This window comes from Lethenteron reissneri, unplaced genomic scaffold (assembly GCF_015708825.2).
Source record: "Lethenteron reissneri isolate LAM-NWPU_2019-01 unplaced genomic scaffold, ASM1570882v1 scaffold_119, whole genome shotgun sequence".
Classification (NCBI taxonomy): Eukaryota; Metazoa; Chordata; class Hyperoartia; order Petromyzontiformes; family Petromyzontidae; genus Lethenteron; species Lethenteron reissneri.
Window position 1 is genome coordinate 3099 of NW_026890882.1, and position 18171 is coordinate 21269.

Consider the following 18171-nt stretch of genomic DNA (forward strand, 5'->3'; position numbering starts at 1 on the left):
TAGATATCCTCTCCTGTAGTTGTTCATTTGATGCTTTGCAGTGCAGCAAGCTCTTCTGTGACTTCGAAATAGTCATTCGTCCCACGAATAAAAATTAGAAGTTGTGCAGAATCACGAACATCATTGCTTTCGTCAAGTGCCAAGGAAAAATAGGAAAGTTTTTTTGTGGAGTTTTGCAAATGCTGATGGAAATTGTCTCCCATTTCTTCAATCCTCTGTGTAATTGTAGGTCCTGAAAGACTCACTGTACTAAATAAATCGGCCTTCTCTGGACACATCTCTTTGGCAACAGAAAGAAGGCATTCTTTAACAAATTCTCCCTCCACGAATGGTCTGCCAGTGCACACTATTAGCTTGGCAACTTGAAAACTTGCTCGCAGTGATGAAATATTTAGTTGCTTCTGCTTCACAAAAGTTTTTGCTGAGTTAATGTATTTTTCAGTTTTATATTTATCTTTTCTTACTTCTCCGACCAAACAATCATATTTATCTTTGTTGAGTTTCATAGTGTCGACGTAAATTGTATTCTTTGAACACAGACACTATATTCTGGCATATCAGACACACAGCTCTTTCCTTGTACTGCATGAAAAAGTAATCATAAGTCCACTGTTTTGAATATCCTACACTCCGAGTCAATTTTTCTCTTTCTTGACATCATTGTTTCCTAGGGAGTCAAAATTGCTATTAGTAAAATACCAATATATATACGCTACAAAAACAATATACCAGCAATAACTTTGCCCACCAGAGACATCCAGGACTGCACTGCCCATCAATGCAGTCTGATTGGGGGAACTCCACTTTTACCCCAGGCTCACACTGGTGCGGGTGCCATTAAAAAGTGAATTACACCTGCAGTTTTGTTCACAGATCACAGTGCATCTGCGAACTCGCATAGGAATCTGATCGCATGGGGGAGAAGACCCATGCGATCCGATTCCACTGCAGGAAAAAAGAAGGCACATGTGCCTTTTTTCTAACACAGCGCATATTTACTCATCGGTATCATCCCTATCACTATCAGAGCCATCATCCCATGTAGGTCTTTTTCTGTTTCTGTGAAACATTTGCACAATTTTGGCACCGACATAAATCAGTACAAGACAGTCTTGCAGACATACAGGAACATCTTCCAGTCTCACATTTGCTATGCTTGCAACTGCAGTGGACTGCCTGCAACACACTTCAGGGGCAGGATTTCTAGTCATCCAGGTCACTGTTAACTCACCATCCTCGAGGTGCCATCCATTGCCGACGGGTGAAGGGGCACACATTATACCTTTCAGAGAATGTCTCATTATGGCTGCTTGGTAGTTTGCCCCTTTTGCAGTATTGGTACAGGGCGTCACTTGTCGGGGGCATGGATAGTTCTGGAAAAGCCGACTGGCCATACAGGTGGCACACATATGTGCAAAGTAGCTCAAATGTAGACTGGTCTAGGTTAAAACTGCTACCCAGATTTGTAAAAGCAGTTAGATATTCCTCTTTCTCACAAGCAACAGAAAATGCTTTCTTTTGCCTTTGCCATAAAAGGCACTTGTAGAGTCACAACCTGAGAAGGTATGGATCCCAATAAGTGCCAAACAGACACTTGTGCCAAGAGCTGACACACCTTAGCTAAGTCAATGAGCCTTGTTTTGTTGCCAACCCCCATGAAAAAATACAACCTACATGGTAAATCTGGCTGCAGACTTAAAGCAATCACTGCCACATCAGTATCAGGGCTTTTGATGACTACAGTTTGATGTTCCTGTGCAGCAGTTGTGCATGTAAAAACACCTGGTGTCACATTCCTCATGATCACATGTCAGATCTTCAACAGCACTGAGAGTATGTAAACCCTCCATTACAGTCACGCAGTGACACAGGTCTCCATGTGCTATGTACAAGCTTAAGTCCTTTCCCACAGTGGTAAGATCAGCCTCTCGCCACACAACATAGAGGAATTCTTCCAGTGCTTCTTTGTTTGTTCCATCTGATAGAAACTTTTTCCATTGTGTTGGTGTCTTCTGATCCCGTCCATAAATTTTCTCTATGTAACCGTCTAGATTTTTAATACTCATTTTGGATACTGGTCAATCACAAAGTTTATCCGTGTACAGTTGTGTTTCAGAGCAAGTTTGACTGTGTGTAGTAAGTATTCAGGAGGCTTTGACGACGGGGACGGAGGCACACTTATTTATTAACACCAACTTGTGCACAGTAACGGGTACACACAGTACTTAAAGGGGTATCGTCCCCTTCACTCGTCTAACAGGGAGACACAACATCTAACCCCGCTAACCTACGCCCGAGTCTCCACTACGGAGCTAGGGGAGGCTACCTATCCCAGCCCTGGTCAAGCTGGGATCCCGGCACCCTGAGTCTCCAGACCGGCTCTTATAAGAACGTCAGTCTGGGCTCTCGGGGCCACGCCACCGGCTTGCCCATGGTCGGCCCTGACAAGGACAGCGAGCCAGGGGAGCTCGGGGCCTATTTCAGCTGGTCTTCACTCTTCGCTGGTTTAAGCTAACACTCGACCTCGAGCCCTCCGGCTCACCACCCTTTTATAGCACTCGGCCCCCCAGGAGGGGCCCGTGGGGGATGCAGGTGCGGACGTCGGTGTGAGCACCTCCCTGTGTACGGCCCTAAACACGCCCCTTGTGTTTGTTAGCCATCCGTGCCCATACACAATTACACCTCCACATCACCCCCCCCTGTACAGCTCGCAGCCGTCCCCGGCTGCAACAAAATCAGAATAAAGGTGCATCCCTCCCCAAAACCGTGTGTGCCTCGCGTAATTTTAACAAGAACAATGACAACCATAACAACAACAACAACAGGAAACAGGAAAGAAAAAAATAACCCGACGCACCCCCCCGAATAAATACCCCATTCCGCAAAACCAACATATATACACGCGCTCCGGACGCCTCCCCCCCACCGTCCGCAAGGGCCCCCAACGGCCGACCTCACAAAAGTCTGCGCGTTTTGGCGCGCGTTCTCGCGGCGGGCCCGTCACAAGGGGCCCGTCCCGGCACGCTCAGTGGCGGTTGTTGACGGTCCGGGTGCAAGAGAGTCTGGCTTCGCTGCGAGTGACCTCCGACCCCCCCCGGGAGGGGGTTGGCGGTCGTGGGACCCGTTCACTCCTGTTGCACCTGGAGATGGAACAGTCGATGTCAGGTTAGGCGAAAGCAGCGACGTCGGGGAGTCGGCGGACCCCTCACACGTTTGGCCATGCGTGTGTGTGTGCGAACCACGGGGCGGCGCAATGAACGGTTCAACCTTGAGGGGTGCACGTACCACCGACGCCTCCCCCATTTGACGCGTACACATTGCGGCCGCAAGACCTGTACGACCTCCACGGGCCCCCGCCACGGCCGTACCAACTTTGACGAGGTCGCCAGCGGCACCTGGGGACAGTGTAACCATGCCCTGTCCCCGGTTTCCATTTGAACACATGTATCCGCCCCCCAGCCCTAAGCCTCTCGTTCGCCTTCTGGCGGAGAGTTCAGAATTTTTCACGGCCCGCTCTTCCCGCGCCTCAGATAATTTGCCGAGTGTAAATTTAACGTGTGTTCGGACAATGTAGACTTCGCCTGAGCACCGAGAGCTTCAGCTGGGTCGTCACAGGGGGTTAGCCTCGCGGCCATACATTAAAAAGAAAGGGGGAAAATCCGGGTGGCCGCATGGGGAACCATCCTGTAGGCTTGTAACACACCGCCAATGCGAAGGTCCCAATCTGTCTGGGATTCGATACCTGCTTGGGACAGCATGGGACGTGATCGTCCGATGCAGCCGTTCCACCATCCCGTCAGTTTGTGGGTGATACGGGGAGGTCCGAATTTTCTCCGTACCCAAGAGGTCGCACACCTCTCGGAGGAGTTTCCCCGAAAAATTCTTACCCTGGTCAGTCAGCAGCCGTTCCGGAGCACCCTTGTCGAGGACATCGCCCTGGACAAAGGCCTCCGTGATGGCTGCTTGCCGACTGGTTGGCCAGGTGCCAGGCCATGGGCACAATCTCGTGAAGTATTCGACCCCTGTCAATAAATACCTATTTCCCCTGGGTTGTAGCGGGGAAATGGCCCGAGAATATCCAGAGCAACGAGCTCGTTAACCCGGGAAACCTTTATGGACTGCAGCGGAGGGTTGGACCCCCTCGCTGGTGGCTTCCGTCGCGCGCATTGCTGTGCACGACCCCAGGAGATCCCCCACGTCCTTTGCCATGCCCGGCCAGAAGAAATCGAGCGGAGCATGGATGGCAAAGGTCTTGTGAACCCCCAAGTGCAGGAGCCGCTATGCGCAGGCCCATACCACCTTACCCCTCAATGCTGCAGGCACCACGAGCCGTTGGCGGCGGGATTTCCGTCCCAGTGCATTAAAAGCCCCTGAAACAACCCCCACGAGTCAACGTTCGCCACCCCCTGACCAACCCCCCCGGTGCGACGGCGCAGAGCGAGGAGGGAGGTGTCCTCCATTTGGAGGCATCCCCACTCCGCAATCGACAACCCCAGCAACGAGTCCCTCCCTTCATGCTCGATAGGACCCGAAGCCGAAGGGCGCATCGGCGGCGGCCACGAGGACCGAATCGGTGGGTCACGTTCGGGGGCCTACAACGCCCCGAAACCAAGAGGGAAGCGAACTCCGAAGTGGGTGGCAACCGCGACAGGGCGTGAGCGTCGTGTGGTGGACGCCCTTACGATATGTGGTGACAAAGTCCGTAGTCTTGGAGAATCTCCAACCATCGAGACAACTACCCCGATGGTTGTTGAACCCGCAGGGCGTACTGCAGAGCCGCATGATCTGTACGGACGGTGAAACGTCGACCGTACAGATACGGGCGGTACTACTGAATGAAATAAACAATTGCCAATAATTCCCGACGGGTAACGCAGTACCGTTGTTCTGGCCGGAGACAGTACCCGACTACCGTAAGCCACCACATGCTCTACGCCACCAATGAGCTGGGACAGCACGCCCCCAATGCCCGTGTTACTTGCGTCTGTATCGAGCAAGAAGGGTTGTGAGAAATCGGGGTAATTCAACGGCGGAGCCCTCACCAGGGCATTCCGGAGGGCGCGAAAAGCAGCCTCCTCCTCCGGCCCCCAATGAAACCTCACTCCCTTGGACGTCAAGGCATGCAATGGTTTCGCGATCGTAGCGAAGTCAGCCACAAACTGTCGGTAGTACGACGCGAACCCAATGAAACTCCTGACCTTTCCCACCGAGGTGGGAGTCGGCCAGGAGCTGACGCATTCCGTTTTGGCGGGATCAGTGGATATCCCCGAGCGTCCAACAATATGACCTAAATACCGCACCGATTCGTGGAGCAAATGGCACTTCTGCGGTTTAAATTTCAAATTGGCAGCCCGCATTTTGAGAAAAACAGCACGCAACCTCTGGAGGTGTTCATCGAATGATTTGCTAAAGACGATGACATCGTCCAAGTAAATTAAACACGAATCCCATTGCAAGCCCGCCAAGACCAGTTCCATTAACCGCTGAAAAGTTGCTGGCACAGAATGTAAGCCCATCGGCAAGCGGTTAAATTGGAAGAGGCCTTGCGGTGTACGGAAAGCAGTCTTAGGTTTGGATTCGTCATCCAGAGGAAGCTGCCAGAATCCAGAAAGTAAATCCAGGGTGGAAAAGAATCGCGCCCCCGCCAAGGCATCGAGCGACTCATCCATTCGAGGAAGCGGGTACGCATCTGCCTCAGAAATTTTGTTCAATCGCCGAAAATCGACACAAAACCGCAGTGAGCCGTCGTGTTTTTTCACCAAAACGATCGGCGCGCCCCACGGGCTGTTGGAAGGGGAAATAATATCGGCGGCTCGCATGTCATCAACGGCCGATTTGACATGATCCTTTTCGGCGGGACTCAGCTGAAAGGGATTTTGGCGGATTGGCGCCCTGTCACCCGTGTCAATATGGTGTCGCAGCAATTTAGTACAACCAATATCAAATTTGTGTTGACTAAAAACGTCGGCAAATTCTTTCAGGAGAACTCGCAGCTGTGCACGCTGCGAGTCGGACAGGTCCACTGATCCCGCGCAAAGCGCATCCAGCCATCCGTCATCACAGTCCGAGTGCGGTCGCGACGGAGGATCGGTGGTTACCTGACCCACGAGTGGTTCCTCATAGGGTGCCGGCGTTGCGTGTGCAAGCACGGTCCCTTGAGGAACCACGGCCATTCGCGATCCTACATTAAGGACTGCAATGAAGGGGTCCCCATCCCCTTTCACCATGGTCTGAGCAGCTAGCAAATCGGGTCCATTGACCCCGGCCCGAGATGGTCCCAACAAGACCCCCCGATCCGCAACTTGTGATGGTGGTGGTGTTAGTTTTAGTGATGGTGGTGTTAGTGATTGTGGTTGTTATTAGTGGTGATAGTGGTGGTGTTACTGGTGTTAGTGATGGTGGTGTTGGTGGTATTAGTGGTGGTGGTGTTAGTGAGGTGGCAGGATGCCCTGGTGGTCCCCATCTTTAAGAAGGGAGACCGCACAGACTGTAACAACTACAGGGGCATCTCACTCCTCGGTGTGCCGGGAAAGGTCCTGGCAAGGATTATTCAACACCGCCTTGCCAAGCATGCTGAGGAAAGGCAGTTATTGCTTTTGTGTTTTTCATATTATGGGTGACTGGTGAGGATGTGAGTCTGTGTTGATGATGAGAGTCCGCATTGTGAAGTGACGTGTGTTTGGACGTGGGTGTGTCACGCCCCTTCGACTCTGTGACCCTCGCCTCTGTCTCCCGCTCTCCACGCAGAGACCCGGACCGCGCGAGAGACACCGTGAGCTCTGAGCACCCTCGTCTGCAAGTTGCTACCAGGGAGGTACATGTGGCTCCTCGACTTGTGTGGTGAAGTATGGGTGGACGTGTGTTCTCCCCTCTGCGTGTGCCTACCTGTGACCTGTATACCTGGATGTGCTTCTCCTTGCCCGCCTGAGTGTGTGTGCGTCTATCAGTGTCTCTCCGAGATCCTGTTGGTGTACATGCCCGTCTACGCGTGAGCATCTACAGCACTGTTATATATCCACTGATGGATGAACGCCTCCCTCCCTGAGACCCTGCTACCCCTCACATCCTGTGATGGAATAATCCGCCAAGCGCCGGTTTCATCGCACCATCTCTCTGGCGGCTCTCCTCTCTGATGTGTTCCGTTCCTTGGTTGTCGCTGTTATTATTCTTGATTGTCAGCCATTGTTGTCCATCCTGGCCATGGCTCGTCCTGCCCGAGTCCCACTCACTCCTCAAGCCCGAGTGGTGGACCTGTTTGTGTGTGTGTGTGTAGATCAGCCGAGCTGGAGAGGCTCGGAGTAATGGCGAGTCTTGCACCACGTGGAGTGCGCTGTCCTCAGCGCGCACCGCCTCCATCCGCAGCAAGTCGCCACAAGGTATGAACAGAAATGAGTGACGTCAAGATGGCCACACTGAATGGTGGGACATCACGACGGTCATGTTTCAAGGGGGACGTGACAGTGACCATGATGCATGGGGGACTTCATGGTGGCCATGTTGCATGGGTGATGTACCGTTCGACTTTTGCCGTTCTCTGGTCTCACACCGGCGAGACAAGGTCATAAAGAAGGCTGTCTCTGGTGCAGGCCAGTCAATATCAAAGACAATGCATATATTATCGGAGCATGTTTGTTTGCATATTTTTCCACAAGTACGTGTGGTAAATGCAGACGTGATGCCTTGCAAAAGGTATCTATTTGGTGTTTGAACATATTAACACCTGTTTTTGTGCCAGAAAGGATAAAATCCTTGGCATCTGTGTTATATTTATCTAATTCATTAACCCCGTTGTCAAATTCAAGCAACCTAAGACGTCATCAAAGCTGCATATAGCTGGACATCGAACGAAGATGGTCACTGCATCGCACGTTTTCAGATGTGCTTCTGCAGTCATCTGGAATGCTCTTCCGACATTAGGAAGCCACTGGAGCGATACTCTTTTAAATCTATAATTTTTGCGAACTTTTTAGTTTATTGTCCTTCCCCCTCACTTCTGATTAGCAGGGTTGCCGAAGCACGGTGCAAAATAAGTTCAACATACAGACATAACTGGTATTGGCCAAAACATCCAAATCCCCTGCAAATTGCTCAAATTGGCATCACACAGCAGACGTAATGGCAGCAGCGTCACCCCCATTCTCTGTAAATTATCTGCAGGAACCTCCTGAAAAGGAATCTAAACAAATGACAGCTGTTGTTGTTATTCTCTTGCCTGCAGCAATCCTGGTTCTCTTTGGCCCTCAAATGACCCACCGGGAGAAGCTGGAGCTTGCCACCATACAGGAAGTATGGTACTTTGCGCTCCGCAACAGATCCCGGGGACCAAACAACGCTGGATACGACGACCACGAACATCATTACATTCCGGTGAGACTCGCCACAAAGCCCCCGCGCCGTGGGGACGGTCACAGGCGCGGCGGTCGCGAGGTTCGTGGCTTCTTGTCATTGCACCTGAAGTACCAACCAACCAGAGACAGCACACATGCACTCGCACACACACTTCACAATCAAGTTTATTTCACAAGCTAAGCCTATTGAACTAATGAGCTTTTTAAGGGTGTCTCAGCCAGCAGACATCAGAGCATTCCACAATTACAGATTTAAGAAAACCAAACACTTAATAAAACAATTATTTCGTAAAATAATGCTCACACTTCTTACATGTTGTGATTTCCAAAATATAGTCAGTCTAAATGATTGTAATTTGGTGCAGGTCCAGCATGAGCACCTCCACTACCGCTATGAGGTGCTGAAGAAGATTGGGTATGGAGGTCAAGGCCAGGTGATCCGGTGCCTTGACCACATGAGGAACACCCTGGTGGCCGTGAAGATCTTGGTATCACCATTGAGGTAAGAATTCAGAGCGGTGTTGTCACAAGGACGACGTTGTTGTTCAGTCCTTTGCTGTGGGCGGCCGTGTGATGAGGTGGTGACAACTCGTGCCTCACAGAGGGTCCCCGGTTTGACTCCTGACTCGGGTGCCCTCCTGTGTGGAGTTTGTATGTTCTCCCCCTGTTCTGGATCAGTTCACTCTTACATTACATTAAGTCTTCATTTCACCTGGTAGATGCATTCCTGAAAGTGCCGCGTTAAGGGAAAGCACATTAAGCAAACATAATATCCCCGTATATAATGTAACGATAAAGTTTTTCAAGCTATAATACACGCACACAGTGATATGAAGAGACCAATAATGGAGGGTATGCTGTCACGTCACGTTATAATTCCGCATTCCGCCTACTGTATCATACCGCTCAGCCGTGCAGTTTCATAGCGGGCACATTCCACGTTATAATGGGCGCTTTCCTGCATTACAACAGATGCATTCCGGATTATAATGGGTGCGGTCCGCGTTATAACGGGAGCCTTCCACGTTATAACGGGCACGTTCCACGCTATAAAAGGCACGTTCCACGCTTTAATGGGGTTGTCCCATGTCATAACGGGCGCGTTCTATGTTATAACATGTGTGTTCAGCGTTATAGTAGCTACATCATGGGACCTCCTTTGCCAATACCAAAAATATACTGGCAAAGGAGGTCCCATGATGTCGCTGCTCACCCCGAGCTCTCATTCCTCTGATAGTGCTCGTTTTTGTGCTGTACGCCTTTTGGCGTCCTCTGGTTTAACACCGTTTTGAGACTAGACTCAACAGAAAGCTGTCTGGTGTGGACCAATCAGTTTAAAAGACAATGCATATATTATCAGAGTATGTTTTTTGTTTGCATACTGACCACAAGTATTGTGGTTAATTCAGACATGATTCCTTGTAAAGGTTAAAGTTTTTTTTTTACATCTTAACACCTGTTTTGTTGCCAGGAAAAAGGGGAAAATCTATTCTCATATTTTGGTATTGGCAAAGGAGATCTCATGATGTTCCACGTTATAATGCCTTGCTCTGTGAGAGCCACATTCAGTCACGAATCAGCTATGGCTCAGTCTCTAAAACTCAGGCTCAGCTCCAGCTCAGCCGTGGTTTGGCTCAGGCTTGAGCCACTCAGCTGCTGATAAAGATACACGAGTGGCTCAGCCGTGGCTTGGCTCAGCTCCTGGAAATCCTGAGTGTGGCTGGGGCCATGCTCGGAGTCGGCTCAATTCACACATTAGGGAATCACTACGTTAAGGCAGCACCCCAAACCCCCCTCTATCCCTTGCTTATTTTATCCTCTTCCCTATCCTTTCTGGAACCTTCCATGAGCGCGCTACTGGAACTTACAATGACATTACACTTGGGGAAGGTATAATTATTTAATTCTGAATATAATTTGTTTCTGGTCATTCCTTAAGCAAGTCTAAGTCATGATTCATTTGTGGATTTTCTCTGCACAGCTCCAAGCGTGATACATTTCAGAGAATGGAGATCAAGATGGCTCTGGAACTTCAGGGCGAGGGCAGTGATGAGGACTACAACGTCGTCAAAGTCCTGAACCAATTTGACTTCAGAGGACACCACTGCATTGTCCTGGAGCTGTTGAAGTACGTACCATGTGTTCCCACCGCCCCCACCCCCCCCCCCCCCCCTTGGCGTGGTTAACTTCATTAGCTAAACAAAAACTATTTTATTTAGCAGGTAAAGCCCACTGTCCGATTAGTTATTTTTCACAAGCGGCCTGGCTACAAATGATAGCTCAAAAAAGTGGCTGATGTGGAAATGTATGGCAGCTAAATACTCTAAACACATGTTTCTAAATGTAGATGGAAAAACCAGAGGACCCGGAGAAAAATCCACGTGACCAGGGGGAGAACATGCAAACTCAGAATAAACATGCGTCAGGGTCATGATCAAAGCCCCGATCTCTTCCACACCAGGGGGGGTGATAACATCACACCACCGGGGCTAGATGTTACTTCTGGGATTCCCGTGCCAACCTCGCATTGCGATACTGTGGAGCTGTCATGTGCCCAGGTGCACTAGAGGCCACTCCTCTTTTCTCAATCAGCGCCGCCCACTTTTATGTAGCCACGCCTCCACTCGATCAGCAGGTTGGCTGCAGCACAGTGGTGACACTTGTGCCCCTCGGTGAAAATCCCTGAGTTTGATTCTCACACGGACGCCTTTCTGCGTGGAGTTTGTATCTCCTAATAGATAACTCCACCACCCGGAAACAGCCAATGAAAGCAAGTGGTCAGATGTGCTAGCTGCTTCGGTTTATCAGCAAACCAATGACCTAAACCCACACGGAGCTATGACTCATATTAGTCGTGAATGTGCAAATAGAATATTAATTTTGTCGTTATCATAATCCACGCAGTATTGCAGGGTATGACACTGACACTGCGTCATTGTTGTAATTGTTGTTGTTGCTGCTGCCTCTTTCACAGGGAGAGCCTCCATGATGTGATTAAGGAAGCGGGGCTCCGGCAATTGCACATGGGGATGATGAAAACTTACACCAGGGGCATCCTCAAGTTCCTTTGCCACACCAAGGCCAGGAGCATCATCCATGCGGACATCAAGCCAGTGAGTGGACACAGCATTCAGCGCGACTTTGTTCCGGAGTTGTGTCATTATTGGGGACTAGGACCATAGAGAAAACCGCCCACGTTGGTCACAGGGTCGATGTGTTAGCTCTGTCCGTCTATCTGGAAGGAGACAGGGTCATGTTACCTCTGGTGATGATCCGGTATGAATTAAACTGTCGTGTAGAGTCGTGTCGCTATTGGGGGACTCACCACAGAGAAAACCAGCAATGTAGATCACAGCGTTGCCACAAACTTTGGGAAACACAAACCGGAGCTGAAAATAATGATTTTCAAAACGTGACAAACACGCGTTTGAACTGACAGGTGCCCATTGTCGGCTTCCATGTTGTGAATAGAAAACTTCCCAAATCGTCACTAAATCCGTGCGCCCTCGAGTGTGGTTTTTGGTTCGTAACTCGTTAACGGGCAGCTGTGAGCAACTAGGATAAGTTGTCTATAGAGCCGCACCCTTTACTTAGATGGTGCTTCAGAGAGCTTTACATGTGATGAGCCTCGACGAACATCGCTCGTCTTGACGCATTTGAAAGGGGCACCCCCAGTGGCAGCTGTCAGAAAACAGGGAATGTTGCACTTGACTAAAGGTTGACGACCGTTTAGTATGTACTGTGGTACGTGATTGATCCACTGGTGGCTGAATGCTATTGGCGTAACCTTCGAGTGTGAATTTCTTCTGCCTCTCTTGCTTTAGGAAAATGTTCTAATCAAGGACACCGTGACCTGCACCATCAGGGTCACAGACTTTGGCACCAGCTTTTTTGTGAAAAGTCAACGTGAGTAACCTCACCTGGGTGTGAGTTTCTGCGTGTGGGTGTGTCTGTGTACCAGTGTGTGTGCAAGTCTCTTGGTGTCTGTACATGTGACAGTGTGTGACAAGGATGCTGTTCATGACATAGTGAGAACACACATACATATATATTTGTTGTTGTTGTGGTTGTTGTGCAGCTCTTTATGTTGGTGGGACTCGGCCATTCCAACCTCCGGAGGTATTGCTGGGCTACAGATTGACCTGTGCAGTGGACATGTGGGCACTGGGCTGCACGGTGGCGGAGTTGGTGACCGGCAGGGAATTATTCCAGTCGGACAGCCACGACGACCACCTCCCGTGCTGCATGGAGGTATTTCCAACTGGGCGTTCACCCACTCGTGATTCCCCCCTCCTTCCTTGAAGTTGTAGGCTCTGGGGGGGGGGCGGTAGGAGAGGGGGGGGTCGATTGGGTACTTGGTGACCTGGCGAATGGCAGCCATCGTATGTTGTATGTGTGTACACGTGTGTGTCTTGTACGTGTGGGGGAAGCAGTGGTGCAGGGGTTAGCGTGCTCAGCTACAAACCCGGTAATGCGAGTTTGATTCCAAATCACGGCCAACATCAGTGAGGATTATCTGAACCGGTACTGGGCATCCCCGAGTTCGACTCAGCCTCAAATGAATACCTGGTGCGGTGTGTACCTGCTTCAATATGGCCAACCATCCCCTCTCTGTGTGTGCCACAGTCCTGGCCCTCAACAGGTGCCGCTGCTGTTGCTGCTGTTTCTACTCACTACTAAAAGCACTTGCCCCTACAGTCTGCTGCGCCTACACGGGTGACCTTTGCCTTTATCTCCACCATGTGCAGATCCTCGGGTTGCCTCCAAGATGTATGATGGATGCAGCTCCTAATGGAATGCACTACTTTGGTGAGTTGAAGGGTGGGGTGAGCAACCGACCGGATTCAGTGTTAGGGTGTGGCCTGGAGCTGTTGGGGTGGCCATGGGGGGGGGCCTCTTTGTACTTTCAATTCCTTGGGTGTGGGTGGGTAAATGGGTGTCTGGGAGAGTGGGTGGGTGGGTAAGTGGGTAGGTAGGCAAAGTGGTGGTTGGTGACTGTGTGTCTCTCCTGCTGTGCATGTCTCCTGCAGATCGTGTGGGCATGATGTTCTGCCCAGTCAAGAGAAGGGTGCCAGGGAGCTTGTCACTTCACGGGGCACTCAATAGCCACGACCTGGAGTTTGTTGAATTCGTCAGCTCCTGCCTGCGGTAAGAATCATCCCCCACCCCCTCCCCATGAGGATTTCCTCCACCAAGGTGATCAACGATCGCTCTCCTCCGATCACCAGGAAGATGTGGAGCTAAGTGAACCTGCCGATGACCAGTACCACCGGTGTTAAGATCGCCCTCTTTGGAGGTTCATTAAAGATTCTACTCGGCAGTGCGAGGCTCAGGGCATTTTTAGAGTACTGCGTATTGAAGGATTTTCGCTGCTACCACGACCACCGCTGCTGCCGTGCGTTCCTGGACCTCGTGGGAGAAGGGAAGGAACGTCAATGCTCTCACCACGCCTCTCTCACCATGTGCGCCGCGTGTGACCCCCGTGTGCCTCTCAACAGATGGGATCCGGATTGTCGCATGACGCCAGCGCAGGCGCTGGGTCACAGCTGGCTTCGGACCGCGGCCACCAGCACCACCAGCAACGCCACCACCACTGCTACTCCTGGCAGTGTACAGTGTTTTGGAGCTGCTGAGCGACGGTAAGCCACGATCTGCTTGTCAAATGTTCAAGACAGTCCATAGGGAGGTGTGGAGCCCGGGGCAAGTCACAATTAAACCGGAAGTATTACTAATAATACAGGTTTGTTTCGGTTAGATCGCGTAGATATACGTGTGTTGTTAAACCCACCATCACCCAACACAGTCAATTAGTAAGGTGTATCATGTAAACAAAATGTGACAATTAGTTACTAGATCAGCACACCAGTGTGTTGGAAAGTAAACCCACCACATTTACAATTCGAGTACGACATTTTGCCGGGGATTGCAACCAGCCTCATAAGGTGACGGCCATAATTGTGGAGAAATACTCCTGTTTCGGTCTTAAATAGTGATAAATGTGATGTCATCATTTGTGAGCCAATCTGGTATGAAAGCCTACGTGTTAAAAAGACATTACGTCTGACACCGTGACATCGAAGCACAGGGCCGCCAGAAGCACGGTGCCCGGGGCGGTTTCCCCAGTACACCGTACCCGGCTCTATATTGATTACTACTACCCTTATTTAGCCAGCATGAGCCTCACTCAGTCTCAAGACTCTTTTTAATTAGAGTCCTGCCAAGTTGTTTGCAGTACAGAACAAATTTGCTTTTGCTACTGCTGCTATGCGATTCCTATTGAGTGATTTGGGGGTTCAATTTCTAACACTGCCGAGGATGTCCATCCAACACTGGTTGTGTGGCGTGTGTGTCAGGGTTCGGTTACGTGGAGGAAAATGCCAAACCCCAAGGAATGAAAGTTAAATTTTAATGTACAATTTTATTGAGGGACTGTGTTGTCTTGGTGAGGTCTGGGGCTGTTTTTGTTGATGTTTTGCTGCCTTGCCCAAGTTTGTATTTAATGTTGAAAAACTGGCAGGATTTTACGTACTTTGTGCTTGTATGCTCAATTATTTTGTGACTTGCTTACATTTTTACACGTTGCACTCATTTTCTTTTGTTTGTTGTTGTAACTTGCTGACCCTGTGCCTCGACTGCATATCTGTGAAAGAAGAGCTTCATAGCTTATCGGATTCCTCTTCATCCAGTATAAATAATTTATTCTGATTTTGGAAACCAATGCAGGATAAAACGGGGGGGGGGGGTAGAACACACTCCACATTCCACACGGAGAAAGTGGCCAAAGTTTGGGCATCAAACCCAGGTCCTTCTGACTGTGAGTTCCAGCCCTGCCGCCTGCAAACGAACACATGTACAGTTCAAACACCACGTGTACATTCGGTTATATACGGATGTATTTTTAGAATTGGTTTCTGTGTGAGGACAAATAATGTAGCAGCCATATCTTTGCCATGTAGCCTTTCATCCAGTGTGATATCGCAAGACTAATGCCCATTTTGTAACCAGACCCACGATGGGCAAAGGTATGCTGCGTTACTGCAGCATCGTTATTTACCTGGTTAATCTATCTCCGCATGATGGTGGGGGGGGGGGGGGAGTGCGATCTCTGCTGTAGCAGGAAGTTGGAACGGTGTCTTTACAGAGCGGAGCCGGCGCTGCCCCCATCCTCCGCGCTCACCCAGGCCTCTAAATGGCTGACGGTTGTTGTGGAGGAAGAGGAGACTCCGGTGGAGGAGCTGTTGGTGCAGGAGGAGGAGACCCTGGTGGAGGAGCTGGTGGTGCAGGAGGAGGAGACCCTGGTGGAGGAGCTGGTGGTGCAGGAGGAGGAGACCCTGGTGGAGGAGCTGGTGGTGCAGGAGGAGGAGACCCTGGTGGAGGAGCTGGTGATGCAGGAGGAGGAGACCCTGGTGGAGGAGCTGGTGGTGCAGGAGGAGGAGACCCTGGTGGAGGAGCTGGTGGTGCAGGAGGAGGAGACCCTGGTGGAGGAGCTGGTGGTGCAGGAGGAGGAGACCCTGGTGGAGGAGCTGGTGGTGCAGGAGGAGGAGACCCTGGTGGAGGAGCTGGTGGTGCAGGAGGAGGAGACCCTGGTAGAGGAGCTGGTGGTGCAGGAGGAGGAGACCCTGGTGGAGGAGCTGGTGGTGCAGGAGGAGGAGACCCTGGTGGAGGAGCTGGTGGTGCAGGAGGAGGAGACCCTGGTGGAGGAGCTGGTGGTGCAGGAGGAGGAGACCCTGGTGGAGGAGCTGGTGGTGCAGGAGGAGGAGACCCTGGTGGAGGAGCTGGTGGTGCAGGAGGAGGAGACCCTGGTGGAGGAGCTGGTGGTGCAGGAGGAGGAGACCCTGGTGGAGGAGCTGGTGGTGCAGGAGGAGGAGACCCTGGTGGAGGAGCTGGTGGTGCAGGAGGAGGAGACCCTGGTGGAGGAGCTGGTGGTGCAGGAGGAGGAGACCCTGGTGGAGGAGCTGGTGGTGCAGGAGGAGGAGACCCTGGTGGAGGAGCTGGTGGTGCAGGAGGAGGAGACCCTGGTGGAGGAGCTGGTGGTGCAGGAGGAGGAGACCCTGGTGGAGGAGCTGGTGGTGCAGGAGGAGGAGACCCTGGTGGAGGAGCTGGTGGTGCAGGAGGAGGAGACCCTGGTGGAGGAGCTGGTGGTGTAGAAGGAGGAGACCCTGGTGGAGGAGCTGGTGGTGCAGGAGGAGGAGACCCTGGTGGAGGAGCTGGTGGTGCAGGAGGAGGAGACCCTGGTGGAGGAGCTGGTGGTGCAGGAGGAGGAGACCCTGGTGGAGGAGCTGGTGGTGCAGGAGGAGGAGACCCTGGTGGAGGAGCTGGTGGTGCACGAGGAGGAGACCCTGGTGGAGGAGCTGGTGGTGCAGGAGGAGGAGACCCTGGTGGAGGAGCTGGTGGTGCAGGAGGAGGAGACCCTGGTGGAGGAGCTGGTGGTGTAGGAGGAGGAGACCCTGGTGGAGGAGCTGGTGGTGCAGGAGGAGGAGACCCTGGTGGAGGAGCTGGTGGTGCAGGAGGAGGAGACCCTGGTGGAGGAGCTGGTGGTGCAGGAGGAGGAGACCCTGGTGGAGGAGCTGGTGGTGCAGGAGGAGGAGACCCTGGTGGAGGAGCTGGTGGTGCAGGAGGAGGAGACCCTGGTGGAGGAGCTGGTGGTGCAGGAGGAGACCCTGGTGGAGGAGCTGGTGGTGCAGGAAGAAGAGGAGATGAGGGGGGAGACAGAGGAGGTATGGACGAAGGAGCAGGAGATGGTGGTGCAGGTGGAGGAGACATTGGTGGAGAAGATGGTGGAGGAGAAGGAGATGACAAGGGAAGAGGATCAGGTTATGGTGATGCAGGAGGAGAAGAGGAAGCGAGGGAGTCTGGCCCACATAGGGAGAACCATCCGTTCACTCCTCCGACGCGTGCTGCTGTGTGGTGGCCGGTCCACCACACAGTAGAGGTGGTGGTGGTGGTCACGGATCGTTGTGAACCACGACCACTATCACCATACCCACCACACACACCCTGCACCCATTCACCCCCCTGTGATACCCACCACCCACCGCACACCACACACACCCTGCACCCACCCACCCCATGATCCCACCCCCACCACATTCCACACAAAGGGGTAGGGGTTTATAGGGTTAGGGATTTATAAAGTTAAGAATTTAGAGGTTTCGGGTTATTTCAGGGATAAGGGGTTTAGAGGTTTAGGGATTTCGAGGGTTATAGGGTTTATGGTTTGAGAGTGTTAGGGGTTGAGGGGATTCGAGAGTTAGGGGTTTAGAGGGTTAGGGTTTTAAGGGTAAAGGGGTTTAGAGGGTTAGGTGTTTAGAGGATTAGGCTATTTGGGGTATAGGGGTTTAAAGGGTGAAGGGTTTAGAGGTTTAGGGTTTTAGAGGGTTAGGGTTTTCAGGGTAAAGGGTTTAAGGGTAAAGGGGTTTAGAGTGTTAGGGTTTATACTTTATAGGGTTTTGGGTTTACAGTGAGGGAAAAAAGTATTTGATCCCCTGCTGATTTTGTACGTTTGCCCACTGATAAAGAAATGTTGAGTTTATAATTGTAATGGTAGGTTTATTTGAACAGTGAGAGACAAAATAACAACAACAAAATCCAGAAAAACGCATGTCAAAAATGTTATAAATTGATTTGCATTTTAATGAGGGAAATAAGTATTTGACCCCTCTGCAAAACATGACTTAGTACTTGGTGGTAAAACCCTTGTTGGCAATCACAGAGGTCGGACGTTTCTTGTAGTTGGCCACCAGGTTTGCACACATCTCAGGAGGGATTTTGTCCCACTCCTCTTTGCAGATCTTCTCCAAGTCATTAAGGTTTTGAGGCTGAC

General features: G+C 51.3%; 1 protein-coding gene across 1 annotated transcript; it reads left to right on the forward strand.

Moving 5' to 3' along the window:
- The first annotated feature begins 6749 nt into the window (after positions 1-6749).
- On the forward strand, positions 6750-17883 carry LOC133361664 (dual specificity tyrosine-phosphorylation-regulated kinase 2-like). Its single transcript, XM_061580650.1, has 13 exons — positions 6750-6814; positions 7274-7376; positions 8219-8367; positions 8714-8850; positions 10330-10476; positions 11323-11461; positions 12173-12254; positions 12427-12599; positions 13097-13157; positions 13379-13496; positions 13847-13987; positions 15490-15740; positions 17867-17883. Exons 3-13 carry the CDS (start codon positions 8245-8247, stop codon positions 17881-17883), a joined length of 1389 nt encoding a protein of 462 aa, XP_061436634.1. The 5' UTR covers positions 6750-6814; positions 7274-7376; positions 8219-8244.
- Positions 17884-18171: the final 288 nt, after the last annotated feature.